Genomic DNA, 17473 nt, shown 5'->3' with positions numbered 1-17473 from the left:
ACTGAAAACTCTGGATGTTGAACAAGGAATGGAGTTTAACTCGAACAGCGCCCTCTGCTGTCTGCATCGCAATACATTTTGTATTAAATCAATTTAAATTGTCACCAGTTTGAATCGATTTGAATCGATTTACGCTAAATCGTTACATGCCTATAAATACAGTGTTCATCATTGTTGTGTTCATTATAACCAGGTCCTCGTGAACTCATGCAATCATTATGCTTTGAAATGCCCGAGTGGCACTTTTGTGTGTTGTGTGCACATGCGTTATACATGTGTGCACGTGTGTCCTGCTTCCAGCTGTGTATGTGTCTACATTGTGTTTTACCCCCCCTGTGGTGTGATCAACTCATCAAGTGTGGATTAATGAGCGTGTTGAAGTGACATGTTGCATGGTGTGGGTTGTTTTAACATTAACACTGTGGGGGTTTGTTCAATGTGAAAGTCAGTGGTTCTCAAAGTGGTGTCCAGGGACCATCGGGGTTCTTTGACGGGTTTTCCAAATGGACCCTTACATGTCTGTAACTCTGAAAGTGGACTAATGGAACCAAATTTTCGGTTCCATTTGTCCACTCTCAGAGTTATGGACTGTTTTGTGTTATCCTTTTAGCCTAAGGGCCCTATTTTTGCCGGTGCCTTACCTATTATCCCTGAACTTCTTTGCCATTTTTTACTATTTTTAAAAGATATTTTCAAATAGTTCAAATAGCCAATCTACAAGCTCACAACGTGTCGATGTAGATCGGCTAGTTGAACTATTTGAGAATGTTTTTAAAAATTAGTAAAAAATGGCAAAGAAGTTTAGGGATAATGGGTAATAAGGCACTGGTGAAAATAGGGCCCTATTAATGTCTGACTGTACCTCGTGCTGTTTACATTTCTGACTAATAAAGTATTCAATCGGGGTCATTGAAATTCAAAAAGCTTGAGAACCACTGATATAAGTTAGACTCTCCAGAAAAACGCAGGTTAAAATCCTTGATTTTGCTATGAAATATGCAGGTTTTTAATGTGATTTTATGCTGTGAAATTGCGGGAAGTTGTGAAATATGCGAAGAAAAGTTATATGCGGGGGTTTTATGTGATTTTAATGCGGTGAAATTGCGGGAAGTTGCGAAATAAACGCGTTTTTCTGGAGGGTCTAATAAATAACTAACTCATAATTCATGACGTGTGTTTTAACACGCTTTCTTTTCCCGTCCCAAAACAACAGGATACCACTGGGACACATCTGATTGGATGCCAAGTGTTCAACTTCCTGGAATCCAGGAGTTCCCGCAGTACGAGGTGGTGGAGGCCCCCGCCCCCCCGCTATACGGGGACGCCAGCGCCATGGACAGCGACTACTACCCGGGGGGCTTCGACATCGAGGGCGACTTCCCGCCGCCGCCCGAGGCCTTCCCCGGCCCCCACGACGACCTGCCCCCGCCGCCCGGCCCCGACCAGTACGGCGACCGCTACGACACCCTGCGGCCCCCCATGGGCGGCAGAGGAGGAGGAGGAGACCACCACCTAGGGGCCCCGGCTCCCGGGAGCCCCGGCGGCTCGCCGGGCGCCGGCGGCGGCGGCGGCATCCGCCAGCGGCCGGCGCTGCCTCAGCTCTACAGCCTTAACCATTACCTGCCCCAGCACGCCTACCCGGGCGGAGACGGGGGCGACGCGGAGAGCATGCAGGGGGGGGTCGCCTCCGCCACCAGCGTCACCCCCACCTCCACCCTGGGCGGCACCACCGCCGCCGGGGGCGGAGGGGGCGGTTACGGCAGGGGGGGGGGGGACTTCTCCCTCGGCTACGGCCGCGACCTGGACGACGCGGCGGGCCTGGACAACGTGTCGCTGTCGCTGTACACGTCCACGGCCTCCTGCTCGGACATGTCGGCGTGCTGCGAGGAGTCCGAGGTCATGCTGAGTGACTATGAGAGTGGCGACGAGGGCCACTTCGAGCGGCTCGCCATCCCAGCGCTGGACTCCCAACAACACACTGAAGTCTGACACTGGATCCAAACAAAAGTGCCTGAAACCAACCGACGCCACACCCCCCCCGAACCGCTAAACCCCCCTACACACACACACACACACACACACACACACACACACACACACACACACACACACACACACACACACACACACACACATACAGACACACCCCCACAAACACACACACACACACACACACACACACACACACACACACACACACACACACACACACACATACAGACACACCCCCACACACACACACACATACAGACACCCCCCCCCCCACACACACACACACACACACACACACACACACACACACACACACACTCACACAAAACGTATCCAACCCTAAGCTACCTTCCACCTTTCCTACCCCTAAACCTCTCATTTCATCATCAGTGCGTTGTGCACACACGGGATATCACACAACACAAAACAAAAGACAGACACATCGCACACACACACACATGCATCACAACGATATGCATACTCAGTGAAAAGTGTCGCAAAAAAAAAACAGGAGTCGTTGAGACTGGAGTCTAATGGGAACCCCCTGGAGGCATGGGACTGGCCCCTGTGACCTCCTAAGCGTCCTCTCTCGGTCCAACTCCTGCCATTACTGGAAAACAAAAACCACCGCCGTTTGAGTTGGCTGTGCCATTTTTGCTTTAAACAAACTGTCATCATGCACAAGAAACGAATTTGTCTGAAGGAATCATGTTTAACCCATTAAGACCTGAGGCTGATTCTACAAAATGTCTTCTGAATCCCCACAGTATTCTGAAAAACGTACGTTTCTATATCAGTGGTGCTCAATCTTTTTCATGTCAAGGACCGCCAAAATTATATGTATTTGGCCGCGGACCCCCATCTGAAAATATTTTGTTCCAGGGACCCCCAGAAGCAAAGATTTGAGTTAAAAAATGTTTGCTTTTAAAATATATATATTCAAAGATTTGCACACATTTTCACGATTTTTCAAAAATAGCAGATCTACAAGCTCATAGCGCGGCACTCGGTGCCGCGCTATGAGCTTGTATATCTGCTCATTTTGAATAGCCAAAAGTGTAAAATATGGCTTTTTAGCTCAAATCTAAAAATGACAGATGCGTTCCAGGTCTTAATGGGTTAAATGTAAATCAGAAGAAAAAAACAAAACAGAAAAGATATACACAATAACAGTCATGAAAAATAAATATTTCAAGGTGGTATCTGTATTTCTATAAATGAAAAAAGAAGAAGAAAAACTAAAAGCAAACTGTTTCTTTTTTTTTATACAAGTCCTCATTTTCAATGTAAATTTAAATGTACAGTTTTGATTTCAAAGTTTACTAGGTTTTGTAGATATTTTATGCTTTTATTTTCAACAAAACACAAGTTAAATGGTGTGACATTATCAGCCTTACTGTGCTTACATTCACGAAAAATGAAATGTGTACGAAACAAAAAAAAAACGATTTAAGAGAGAGAAGAGCGTGGCTTTTCCAGACATGATGTATCCGTAAAGTTTATTGTCTCTTGCTCATTTCAAAAAGGGTCTTCTATGAGCGACTGCATATTCTTGTGTTGTTCTTTTTTTATTTTATTTTATTTGTTTGTTTGTTTGTAAATTGCGACTTTGAAACCTCTTTATTTTTCCACCAAGAAAACGGGACCCAATATATTTATAGTGCAAAGTAATCCATGGACACGTGACTTTTTCAGGTGTTTATGTGTGTGTGAGCAATGCTATGGTCTTGTTAAAAGTTTTTATTGAATACTGCCACGAGCTCACGCTTTCCTACTGGCAATAAATTATTCCTAAAAAATATATGTATCCCCAGTGTCTTGTCATTTGTATTTGTATTTTTTATTGTTGCCACGAATCAGATACGAAGCTCCCGATTGCTGTAAAACTTTACACGCACACATGCAGTAGGCCAAGGAAGAACCTCCATCCCAAATCTTTCACATCGGCCTCATGGTGGCGCTACAACAGCCCACTTAACGTTTTGGCAAATAACTCTTGAACTCGTACATATGAAAATATTTTTTCCCCCTGTATTCCTTGGATAGTAGCCGGGACCTATATGTTAATTTTTTTGTTACTACTCCTACAGATTTTGTCCAAAACTCACTCAATCTGGTACACATTATCTCTGGGGTCATGTGATCGAGATGTATAAGTTATATTTTTCAGATGCCATTCCAAGTGGCTATGACTGCCTTCCAAAGTTTGCGGGCCCTGGTTGAGACCTGTGCATCGAGGAGCACACTTTTCTGGTAATGTATATGTTTTTCCAGCAGGGGGTGCCATCAGACTGTTACACACATACATAATTATGCGTCAGTGTCTGGATATTGGGTTTTGGTGACGGAGGCACTGTATTGCACTTTAGAGCAGGGAATCCCTAACTTTTTCAGCTCAATACCCAAAGGTACTTTTGGTGTCCTTGGGACCCAAACGTACAAAAAATACATACAGTATGAATAAACCACTTATAATTTCACATTTTCACTATTTCGAAAATAGTGAAATTAGCCGATCTACAAGCTCAAAACGTGTCACAATGCGACACATTGTAATCTGCTAGTTTAACAATTTCAGAAATTCTTTTCAAAACGGAAGACAAATTCTGGAAACAAATTAATACAATGTATTTAGTTCCACAGGGTTAGTTGAGATTGTGATTCATTGAAAGAAAGTCATTAATGTTTTATAGTCTATTTTTTATTATACAGTATGACGACAATCAGAGAGTAGGTTACATTGTGTTTCAACATGATTATGGTAATGGTGAAGCATTATTTCTCATTATTTCATATTTGTATGCTAATGCTATGCTATGCTTGTATACCTCTTACAATCTAGTAAGAAATGCAATTTGACCTGCAATTTGCTACTCAGTTTGGTCTCAAATCTGTGTTGGATAAAATAATACACAATGTATCAAAATGAACTAGTCTGTTGGCTCCACAGCCAAACATGGTGTGACGGATTGATTGATTGATTGATTGATTGATTAACAGATTAACAACTCATTCAGTGCCACTGGACGTCTAAAACATCCATTGTAATAAGCCCTGTGCCACAGGACGTCTAAAACGTAAACGTTCTTTTTCTTTTTTTTTGAAAAAAATGTTCAGAACCCAAGATATGATGATTTGAAAATGTTCTGCTCCATTCACTTCTTGTTTAACTTCTTACTGAAAAAGGCTGTAAGCACTTTTTTTTTACAATGAATTTTGTTGTGGCACTGAATGTTTTTTTTTTTTACAATGAATTTTGGCCAGTGGCACTGAATGAGTTAATTTTATTAGGTAAAATGTAAACAATATATATAAATCAGCATGAGGAGAACACAAAGTATAACTATTTCCAATGTGGTCCTCATTTAATACAAAAAAAATGTAAGTGGTAAGGCAATAGTAACAAAACAAAACAAAAAGCGCACACAATAGAGTTATAGGAGCACAGCTGGGCCCTATTGCTGGCCTACAGAGGAAATTTGTGTTATTATTCATAATGTATACTGTTCTGAGGCCAAATATTATTCATAATTGATCTGAGGCCAAATAATAAACCATATAATGAATCATTAAGTTGTTTTAGTGAAGTAATTACACATTTGCCATGTCATCCATAAAAATGGCCTATAGGAAATCTGATAGACCCAACGTTGCTATATGTCAACATTTGCATAAAAACTTACATATAAAAAACATTATAGTTTTTATAATGCAAGTACAAATATATCCGGGTCTTACAGGGTTAAAGGAGGAGTTCACCCAAAAAATGACTTATTTTCTATCAATTACACACCCCATGAAGCCTTGATTTCATGGATTTATTTTTGTTGTTGTGGCATTCCTAAGACAATAATTTGATGACCGTGTGTATTTCCGGTAGGAGACACAAATAATCTACTTTGTGTTTCCTACCGGATACATTAGCCGGTAGGAGACGGGAATCAAATTATTAGCTTAAGAATGCGACAAAAACAAAAAAGAATCCATGGATTCAAGGCTTCATAGGGTGTGCAATTGATAGAAAATAAGTCATTTTTTGGGTGAACTCCTCCTTTAAACTCAGACCAATAGGCTATGTGTCCTAAAGGTATACAAATGATCAAATATCGAATTATGTCATTTTGTACAGTCTGCAACTTAACTTTCATAAACCACTGTGCATGCATGACAGGCATAATCCCGGTGACACTGGATGTTGACACCAATATACTGTAGATAGGCTATTTGTAGATAGATATTGCGAGATCAAGATTGTTTCGATGATCTTTTTAAATAGCCTAATCAAAATAACAAAAATCTGTGCTCTGAGGTCTATCATTATCTACTCCCATGCTGGAGTGCGTACGGTCTCTTGGTACTCTCTAGACTGAAAGAACCGTGCGTTGACCCCGGTGCCGACGGTCTGACTGGACTCGTACTCGTACACGTCGTAGTCCGGTGTCTTCTCAGAGGGTGATTCTTTATACAGGCGTACTACCCACTTATACGTCTGATAGTGGTCATTATCCACGCTGTTGTTCGAGTAAAACCCAACCCAGGACAAGGAGAACGTGTCCTTCCAGTCGGTGAAAGACCGAGTCACATAGAGACGCACGCACGCGTTTCCGCCTCGTGCGTAAAGCTGCACGCTTGCAGGATAGCCTGTTATCGCGACTGGAGGTGCCCCATTTGCATCGTGAAATTCGGGGCCTCTCCAGACCTCCCTTTCCTTCATCTCCCCTGCGTGCTCTGAGTCGACGCTATATTTAAGGAGCCGGACCTGGAGACCTGAATTCAGGGCTTCACCAGAGTCAAAAGTTCCGGAGGTGGCATACCAGGTGGCTTCACCAGAGTCAAAAGTTCCGGAGGTGGCAATGCTTTCTACGGGGACCTCTGCTAGTTTGACCTCGCTGTCCCCGTCCTTGTAAAGAGCCACGATTACGGAGCTATCCAATACGGTAAACGGGATGTTGCTCCAGTGAATTCTCGCGCGGCCGTTGCAGGTGGATTTAACGTGAAGTTGCAGTGGTTGGCAATTGTCCCCGTCTTGGATCTCGACCATTTTGAGCTGCTGGAAACTTACAGCCTTCGGAGAGCAGGCTTGGTGCTCCAGCGGCAGACAAGACTTATAGCCTGACTGACTGAGGAACGCATCCAACCCCAGGCTGTCGTTTCTCTGCAACCTCTGGATTTCCCTCACCAGCTTAAAACCGACGTTGTACGTGTGTATTGAGTCGTAAACGCTGTCTCGTTTGTTGTTCAGGGGATAGAGTTGAGTTACGTAGACTCCGTCCACAGCTGTGACCTGATCTGACCCCGTGGTGACCCTGACCACGAGCCTGTCCCTGTTGCGGTCCCCAGAGTCCTGAGAGTTTTGATAGTTCTGGGTCACATACTCCGGCAGGGCTCGGGTGTTCGTCTCCCTCATGTCTCCCACTATGTAGTAAGCCTGGTTGCCCGTGCTGGTTGGAAGAAGACTGTCGCCGTTTGCAAAATAACCGAAGCCATAGTCTCCCCTGGTCGGATCAAACAGAGGTTTGATGGTGTCGGTAGTGCTGTCAACCACTGAGTTATTGATGAACCAGTACAGCAGATGACGGCCGTGCCTTGGGAAGTGGTTGTACCAGTTTGCCTCCAGATCATAGAGGGAATCAAAGGTTGAGAGCGGCGTGCCAGGGGTCCAAAAAATTATAAGGAAGTGGAATAAGATTTGCCACTTCATGGTAATCCTAGAGATAGAGACAGATAGTAGTGAGACAAACAGGAAACCATCGAGGGTTAACGGTTCGATACATTTGAAGAATATATAGATTAATAAAGAATATGACATTTCAAACAAGAATCAAGAAGGTTTATTTGTCACTATCATACAGTTACATACAGGTGGAATTTATAGAGCAATAAGGCATGAGGTTTGTAACTTTATCCTGAAAGGCGCATATATATATATATATATATATATATATATATATATATATATATATATATATATATATATATATATATATATATATATATATATACACACAAAACATATCAAAGTGATATTGACAGTGAAATTGTTCTTTAATTATTAATTAAAGGTTTGAAAAAGATAAGACTTAGTTCCTTCCCAGGATATGAGAGTCAAGAAAGCAAGTTAAAAACAGCTAAAATAATAATTCATATTATTCCAAATACAATAGATTAAGCAAACCAATATACAGTTTTACAAAACACAGTAAAGCTACAGTGTGAGAATTGTGAGAAAAATACTCCACTTACTATTTGCTTCTGTGGGTGTAGTACCTAGGAATCCTTAGTCTTCCCGGTGATGGATTGGTAGAATGAAACACTCTCAAACTTGAAGTTAGTTATATCAGCAGAAGAGGTTTATTACAGTCAGCACAGCAAGGCTTAAGCATTACAGCAAACGATGTTGCCTCTCTGGGCTCCCGAATATCTCTGCCCGAAAAGGGTCTATCCCCCTAATATATCTGGGCATCACCATCATTCTCTCATCATCAAAATATGTGTTGTTTCTCCACTGTGTCCCACCTGGGACCCTAGTGACGAACATCATCTGTTATTTGCGTACTATTTTGCAAAGTTATTCGAGAATGACTTTGCAACTCTGAAGATTAACTGATCCTCATTCCCCCTCCCTTAGAGGTTTTTACCATTAGTTTCTATGAGCCCGGGGTTATTGGGCCACAAGAGCCCTGCGTTTGATCCCTACTATCGAGCCAAACACCTGTGTACCTTGTGCGTCATACACTATCACTTAGGGATGGTCGCTGTCAGTAGAGAGAATAATCTGACTTTAGGGATCCTCAATTCTGGGCATGTAGAAGATATTAGGTTCACCCCCACTTCTGGGCACCGTCTTCAAATTGTTTAATATCGTCTAGGGAATATATAGTTTTAGCCTTCTTTTAGTATTTTCTTTCTCTGTGTAGCACAGATGCTACACGGAGAATACTATCCAGTATAATTTCCTCCTCTGATTCTGTACAGAATATTCTCTGTGTGCTACAAGAGAGAATATTCTAACTAAGGCCCAGGTCATAGGTCACGACCTGTATTTCCACCACACTTCTTAAAAGCCTCTGTTCTTCTTTGTCAACTGAAGACTTTGGAATTGTCAGTAGACTGCTTACCTGTTTGTTGTGTGTTCACACTTGCTCACCCCAGACCTTGTTGAAGAAGGTATTTCACCAAGACCAAAACAGCAACTCTTAAAGCTTCCATGAAAATATTCATTCTCTGGTTGCTTAAGAGTTTAACCAACCCTCCTCAAATTTTATATCTGGTTTCTCTGGGACTGAGCAACTGTAGCCTTACATAATCCAAGATATCGACTTATCTGGATTCTTGTTTAACATTGGACTTGTTTTGTGTGGCTAACCTTTTGTTCAACTGCTTGTTTCCTGACATTCATTATTCCCATAATATCAGAAGAATTCTGAAAATGTTTCACTTTTTTAATTTCCTACAATTGCATTGTGACAGAACCAATATGACCTCCTTCTGAATCAAAAGCAAAGATGGTGGTCATGTAAATAATTCCATACAAGAACCACGACCTAACTCTGGATATGCAGATGAAGATATGGATGGATGGATGGATGGATGGATGCTAAAATTCAAACACACACGCCCCGCCTGATGTGACAGGGCCTGATTGCCCTGTCCCTGTAAACAACCTCCTGTATGGAAGTCCATAGGTCCAAAAATTAAATAATAAATACCACAATGAAATAAATAATAAACACAATGATATAAATACAAAATACAATTAAATAAATACAAAATACAATTAAATAAATAAATGTATTTATTTATTGTGTATTTTTTTATATATCATTGGGTTTTCTATTTATTTCTTTGTGGTTCTTATTTATTTCATTGTAACTTTTAATGTCAACCTATATATATTACATGATGCCACTTTTAGCTATTTAATCAAGTCCATTGGTCCAAAAATTAAAAAATAAATATCGCAATGAAATTAATAAAATCCACAATGAATTATATAAAAAGCACAATGATATAAATGAAAATACAATTAAATAAATAAAAAATACAATTAAATAAATACATTTATTTATTTATTCTGTAATGTTTTTTATTTTATTGCGTTTTATATTTATTTCATTGTGACTTTTAATGTCAACCTATATATATTACATGTTGCCACTTTTAGCTATTTCATAAGGTACATTGGTCCAAAAATGTTATAACAAATACCACAATGAAATATATAAAAAACATGATGATATAAATAAAAAATGCAAATAAATAAATAAATACATGTATTTATTTTTTAGTGTTTTTCATTTAATTGTGCTTTTTATTTATTTATTTTGGTATTTATTAAATGGGTTTTTTATTTCATGCTGTCTTTTCAAAAGAATGGCTTCCATTTACCCAATCATGACATCGCCGTCTGTCAATCAACAGGAACGGGGCGGGACCATAGGGCGGGACCTATTTGCTGATTGGGTAATCCCTGGCTCTGGATTACTTTGGTCTGTCTGTAAAACTGAAGCCAGCTCCGCCATTTTTAAATCCCACTGAATATCACTAGTGTTTTTATCTGTAGATAAAGTAGGCCTATTATAATCGATTTGTGGTAAAAGTTGTGGCATATGTGAATGAGAATGACTTGAGGGATGTGATGTTTACTTTAGATTAGATAGTTGTTGTTTTTTTCGCGGACCCCCGCGGACCCCCCCGCGATTTCCTCCCTCACTAAAATGATAGCCTACTTACTTGTTAATGTTTTTTTTTCTTCACACATTTGGTAAATAGATCAGAGAGAGAGAGAGAGAGAGAGAGAGAGAGAGAGAGAGAGAGAGAGAGAGAGAGAGAGAGAGAGAGAGAGAGAGAGAGAGAGAGAGAGAGAGAGAGAGAGAGAGAAGTTGCCACAATAAGGTGTCAACGAGGTGGTCAGCAGTGTAAATGGCTCTTACAATTTAAATAAGGCTACAATGACCAGTTACAGATACACTTCATCCACCTGAAAGGTGCGAATAGTTGCTACTATACTTTTTGGGAGGGATGTTCAGCAATAAAAATGACCCAAAAAAATGACAGTATCAGTATGCTCAGGTTTAAAAACGTGACAGTGCTTACAGACAAATTATATGCTTGGCTTGATTAATAAGCTAAATTGAAAAAAGAAAGAAAAAAACAGATTACAGGACAACAATATCAGATATCCCCATCATGCAAGAATAAAGACAGTAAACTCAAATAGCATTCAATGTGGGTTAATAATGAAAAAATATGTAATCAGTTACTTCAACTTGATTATATGCAAGTATAAAGACCGTAAAACTATATATACATTGGGGGTGGTTAATAAGGAATAATACAAATGAATATTTGATGGGGCGCTGGGTCCGCGGAAGTTTACAAAATTGTGGAGGGGGTCCTTTGGTCCTATAAGGATGGGGACCCTTGAGATAGAGAATGCCAGTGTTAAACATTACTTACAGCGGCCCTGAAGGTTAAATCTGTACTCCAGGTTGAACACCTGTATATCGGTATCAGAGAATGAACATTTTAAATTGAATGTTCAATAAGGAGGTTCAAGCATGTTTGTTTTTACTTTCTTTTCTTTTTTCCCCAGTTTTTTTTCTTCCATAAGCAGAATTAGAGGGTATCCAACAACATAATTATGATTTGTTTTGGTTTTCCTTTCCTTTAATGCCTATGCGAACCCGGGGGTCTGGTGAAGGGGTTAAGAAGCGGCCTGGGTTGTTTTACAATCACATGACCACCAGATCAGAGGAAGATAATGTCCCTATTTCTAGCAGGCAAACTATAGAGTACATGAATACATTAATGATCACTGACTGATCTATGTACAATGTACTGAAAATATATGCTTTTTTATGATAGTGTGTGATGTTGTGTGAACTGTTTGCCCATACATAGTGATGTAATGTCTCTCCCCTCTGAAAAGCTTTTTAAAAAATAAAATGAAAAGTTGGTAACCAAAGAAAATAAGCAGGTTCAGAGGGTATCCAGATATATATGGTTTGTTTTTGTCTTTATTTTATGTTTTAAAATGTTTTGTTATACATAATTGTTTTATTTTCTGAGGGTAAATTAGTAATGTCTGTGAGAACCCTGGGGTCTAGTGTGGTTTGTTTTGCAACCACAGGACAGCTATGTCATAGGAAGAGATAGATATTAATGTTGTAAGCAAGCAAACAGCCGAATACATTAATATATATCACTGATAGACAATCTGTACACTGGAAAAAGAGGCACCTCTTTCATTTGCAGTGGGAATTTGTGTGAACTGTTTGTCTCTGCTTACATGACATTATATCTTATCTCAGGTACGTGATATAGGTATGTGTAAATATGTAGATAATTTGTTTACTTGATTGATCTCCTTTCCCCCTTGCACCCCCACCCCCTTCTTTTTCTTCCCTTTATTTTTTTCTATGGAAATAATATGATGGGAACTATGCACAAAAACAAATTTCATCCACTTTTTAAACCTGTGATGTGACAATAAAGCTGATTATCACGTACCTGAGATAAGATATAATGTCATGTAAGCAGAGACAAACAGTTCACACAAATTCCCACTGCAAATGAAAGAGGTGCCTCTTTTTCCAGTGTACAGATTGTCTATCAGTGATATATATTAATGTATTCGGCTGTTTGCTTGCTTACAACAATAATATCTATCTCTTCCTATGACATAGCTGTAAAACAACCCAGGCGCTTCTTAACCCCTTCACCAGACCCCCGGGTTCGCATAGGCATTAAAGGAAAGGAAAATCCAGGAGGCACGGTGGCGCAGTCGGTAGCGCTGTCGCCTCACAGCTAGAAGGTCCTGGGTTCGATTCCCGCCGGGGACGCTGTGGGCGCTAGGGGCGTGTCTTCTCCTCCGCGTCATCAGCGCCCATACCCTAGGTGGGGTTGGCGAAAGGGCCTACTCTGTGTGGAGTTTGCATGTTCTCCCCGTGTCTCCTAGGGTAGTTAATACCCTCACAAAAACATGTAGTAATCCTGGTCGCTATACCGCCTCCCCCATGACAGCCGGGGCGCCTGATGGAGGGGAAGGGAACTGGTTGGAATAACGTGTTCCTTCCACGCGCTACGTCCAACCAGGGAAACTCCCCCCTGTCAGGTGACAAGAAGGTCAGTTGGCTCTCATGCCTGAAGGAAGCATGAGCTCGGCCCTGGCCTCCCTACTGTGGGGGACTGGTGTAGGGCTGGTGTAGCGCCCAGGATCACTTAGGAAATTGGCACCGGGTGAAAAAAAAATGGGTTAAAAAAATCGCGGGATAAAAAAATTTGGAAAAAAAAAAAAGGAAAGGAAAACCCTCGATGTATATATAACACAATATTTTTTAAATAATACAATTAAATGAAATGAAAACCAAAACAAATCATAATTATGTTGTTGGATACCCTCTAATTCTGCTTATGGAAAAAAAACTGGGGAAAAAAGAAAAGAAAGTAAAAACAAACATGCTTGAACCTCCTTATTGAACATTCAATTTAAAATGTTCATTCTCTGATACCGATATACAGGTGTTCAACCTGGAGTACAGATTTAACCTTCAGGGCCGCTGTAAGTAATGTTTAACACTGGCATTCTCTATCTCAAGGGTCCCCATCCTTATAGGACCAAAGGACCCCCTCCACAATTTTGTAAACTTCCGCGGACCCAGCGCCCTATCAAATATTCATTTGTATTATTCCTTATTAACCACCCCCAATGTATATATAGTTTTACGGTCTTTATACTTGCATATAATCAAGTTGAAGTAACTGATTACATATTTTTTCATTATTAACCCACATTGAATGCTATTTGAGTTTACTGTCTTTATTCTTGCATGATGGGGATATCTGATATTGTTGTCCTGTAATCTGTTTTTTTCTTTCTTTTTTCAATTTAGCTTATTAATCAAGCCAAGCATATAATTTGTCTGTAAGCACTGTCACGTTTTTAAACCTGAGCATACTGATACTGTCATTTTTTGGGTCATTTTTATTGCTGAACATCCCTCCCAAAAAGTATAGCAACTATTCGCACCTTTCAGGTGGATGAAGTGTATCTGTAACTGGTCATTGTAGCCTTATTTAAATTGTAAGAGCCATTTACACTGCTGACCACCTCGTTGACACCTTATTGTGGTATTGTGATATTACAATATAAATTGGGATAGAGAGATATAAATGCTATTAAATGGGAGTCTGTAGCCATAATGCATGTCAAACTGGGGGACCTTGAAATTAAAATGGTAGAGAATCACTGCTAGAGCCCTAAAAATCTTCTCTTATGGGAGTCCCTGGCATATCTAATGGGGGTCCGTGGGCTAATAAGAGTCAATTTGGGGGTCCTTGACATGAAACAGTTTGAGAACCACTGCTCTAGTTAGTGCATACCTCCAGCTTTCCAAACTCTCGTCAACCTGTTCCCTACCCTCACGTCATTCGTGAACGCCATAGTCCACAGTACAGTACCTCAAACACCATTAAAAGGCTTTCTCCACCTGCAGCCTTAAAACATCATGCCATGAAAGTCCTCCACATTCTTTTTGCAAGATTTACGATAACTTCTTGTCTCTTGTACAGGGTTATTACAACTACTAAGCATATAATCTTTAAGTAAACTGGGGGAAAAAAAGGAAATGATCCGAAAAGTCCAGAAGTAATTTCAAGGTCCACTAAATCTATACATTTAATCATGTCGAAACAAGAACCTGATGAACTTTGTGAGTTTGTGAAATGAGGGATAAAGATATATTATGTATAGAAACATTTAAAAAAAGATAACAGTAAGAAAAAGGTCAGAAAAAGAAAACACACATCCAAATAATTAAATCAAGATTTGTCAAATGACAATATATTTTTCAAATGGGGGTCTGTGGACAAATGCATATCAATTTGGGGGTCCTTGACATAAAAATGTCAGTTTGAGAACCACTGGTCTATGTCAGTCCCACTATTATTCAGTGAAAATAAAAACAATAAAAATGAATGAGTGAATGAATGAATACATAAATGAACACATAAATAAATAAAATGTAGTACAACCACACATAAAATACAAGTAAAAAGTAAGAAAATAAATAAAAACTATACAAATCAAAATAAAACCAGTCCCAGACACCATAGAAATATCATGACAATCATATATTGTGTAAAACATAAATGGCCCAAATAGTATCCTTATAGTCCAAACAGGCCCTATGCACAGTGCAAAAAAACTATAAAAATAAATATAACATAATTCAATAAAAATGAATGAATGAATAAATAAATATATGAAATGGAATAAAACCACACACAGAATACAAGTAATAAGTAAAAATGTATATAATAAAAACAATAAAAAACATTGTATAAATCTTGAATACAAACAAAATAAAACTTGTGTCCCAACTTCTGAAAGAAGTTGTCTATTTGTACGATTTCTTTCAGAAGTTGGGACACAAAAGACTGTGTGGGTTACGCCTTCTCTACCACCTCCTCTATTCCGACGAGATGCAAATTTGACTGGGTTTTTGGCCTGTGTAGCTGTAGCACACAGATTAGCATTAGCAACAAAATGTCCTTTTTTGTTTAGTTTTTTAGTGGGCTGTTATTTGTTTCTTGGTAGTCATGGCTGCCAGTTCCCACCTGATGTTGTGTGGGAGTACGGACTGCTCCAGACAATACTGAGTTACAGCTAGCTTACATAACGTCTTCATACTGGGGCGTAAGTCTAAGATGTACAGATGAGACAAATCGTCCTCATCTTCAAATTCAAGATCTTCATCAACATTGACGGGTGTGACTCTGTTTCCCCCAAAGAGGACGATACGATCTCCCACCATGCAACAGCACATCCTAGACATCCAATGTGGTCCAGTCCCGCTGGGCTCACACTTCTTCCAGGAGAAGGTCTCGGGGTTGAATTTCCACAGATCATGGAAGGTCTGACCCAGACGAAAGTTTTGGCCACCAAATATGTACAGCTCTTCATTGTAGGCAAAGGCTGAATGGCACGCACGTCCTTCTGGAAGAATCTGTGCAGGTGTGCATGTGCACACCTGCGCTGGAGGAAGCCAGAAGTTGGTCTTTGTGTCAAACACTCTGATGTTGTTGTCCTGGTGCGCTTTCCCCCCAAATACAAACATCTTTGTCCCGATGATGGTGGCAGAGTGGCATGATGAAGCAGGTGCCAAAGGGCCTCTGGTGTTAATTAAAGACCAGACCATTGTAATGGTGTCCAACTTGTGGATGTCATTAGTGATCGTTCTAGTCAGCATGTTGAATCCCCCAAAGATATACATGACCTTCATCAAGACACAGGCTGAGTGGCTGCTCCTCTCCCTCGGAACTGTCCCAGACGTCTTGGGGTTGAACCATATGTGGGTGTCCACGTGAAACGCATAAAGCACATTGCTGTACCTTCCATTGAAAGTATTACCCCCCCAGATGTAGATCATATCCTCTATCAGCACAGCTGTGTGGCCCATGCACATGGAAGGAAGGCATTCTCTTCCCGTCATCAATGGGGGCAACTTCTTCCAGTGCAAAGACACAGTGTTGAAGATGCACACGTCAATCTGATCGTCGATCTCCTCAATACAGTACCCTCCAAAGGTGTAAACCTTGTGCCCCACTGCCACAGCCGCATGATCCTCTTTTCTTTGTCCGTCTTTCAGATGAAACGTCCAGCGCATCATTTTACACACCAGCAGCACAGTTTATGAAGATACCTCTGTTCTGTTAAGTTCTGTTCTGCTGTGTCAAAGAATAAAGTTCCCTTATTCTTTTGGGTGCTTATGGCAATTGCATGAAGTGTTATTAGGTGTACTTATAGGAACAGTGGCACAAACGTCACGTGAAGTTTGGCGAATCTGTGAAGCTGACGTGTTGGTTTTGCCAATCAGCGAAGCTGATACCCGTTTTTCTCCCAAATTAGGCAAACTGATCAACCCCAGCATAGGCAGGCTCTGACGGTCCTCTGTGTCCATGGTTCAAATTACAGGGGGATTGGAGGTTATGACCGCCTTAATTAATACTTTGACCCCCCAAAAAGAGGTCAAAATAACCTACAGGTTGGGTGGGGGGTTGAATAATTTATATATCCTTCCGACCTGTGGTTTATTATTAAAATATATTTCCCATATCCATGCCTGGAGGAATCTTGTAATACAAAAATCTTAAGTGATATACTGACCATGATACTGAGATCATCAGAATGCCATCATGGTCATGGTTACTATCATGTCAGTGTGACAAGGTTGAAACGGGGGTTACAACTTTTGTAAATGTTTTATTGGTGCTTAATTTATATTTATTATTCACTTAACACCACCATCTTATTGTTTTCTGTACACCATATTATTGCACTGTCGTTCTACAATTGTTTTCCCCCCGGTCCCTTAGTTTATTTTCACTCCAAGACAGTCAGTGGCTGAAGGTGGTCACGAGGTCACGCCCAAGGACACGGTCATGGCCAATGTCGCCAGACATTATGTCACCACGGACA

At 40.5% G+C, this 17473-nt stretch overlaps 2 protein-coding genes across 4 annotated transcripts in view; one reads left to right on the top strand and one right to left on the bottom strand.

Annotated features, from left to right (window-relative positions):
- fat1a (FAT atypical cadherin 1a) overlaps positions 1 to 1997 on the top strand; it is a 113484-nt gene extending 111487 nt beyond the window's left edge. For all 3 annotated transcript variants that reach the window (XM_080419612.1, XM_080419613.1, XM_080419611.1), the window contains one exon: positions 1214 to 1997. In XM_080419612.1, the coding sequence (XP_080275738.1) occupies positions 1214 to 1989 (776 nt within the window). In that variant the 3' untranslated portion in view covers positions 1990 to 1997. The remainder of the gene's footprint in view (positions 1 to 1213) is intronic.
- A 13566-nt stretch (positions 1998 to 15563) lies between these two features.
- LOC308095846 (kelch domain-containing protein 3-like) lies at positions 15564 to 16664 on the bottom strand (the record flags this gene model as incomplete). Its single annotated transcript, XM_080442959.1, has 1 exon — positions 15564 to 16664. One exon carries the CDS (start codon positions 16662 to 16664, stop codon positions 15564 to 15566), a length of 1101 nt encoding a protein of 366 aa, XP_080299085.1.
- Between the last annotated feature and the right edge of the window lie 809 nt (positions 16665 to 17473).

Source organism: Gymnoscopelus braueri (assembly GCF_963280865.1).
Source record: "Gymnoscopelus braueri genome assembly, chromosome: 2".
NCBI classification, from domain to species: Eukaryota; Metazoa; Chordata; class Actinopteri; order Myctophiformes; family Myctophidae; genus Gymnoscopelus; species Gymnoscopelus braueri.
The sequence above is the reverse complement of the archived record's forward strand: the minus strand, read 5'-3'. Positions and strand labels throughout refer to the sequence as shown.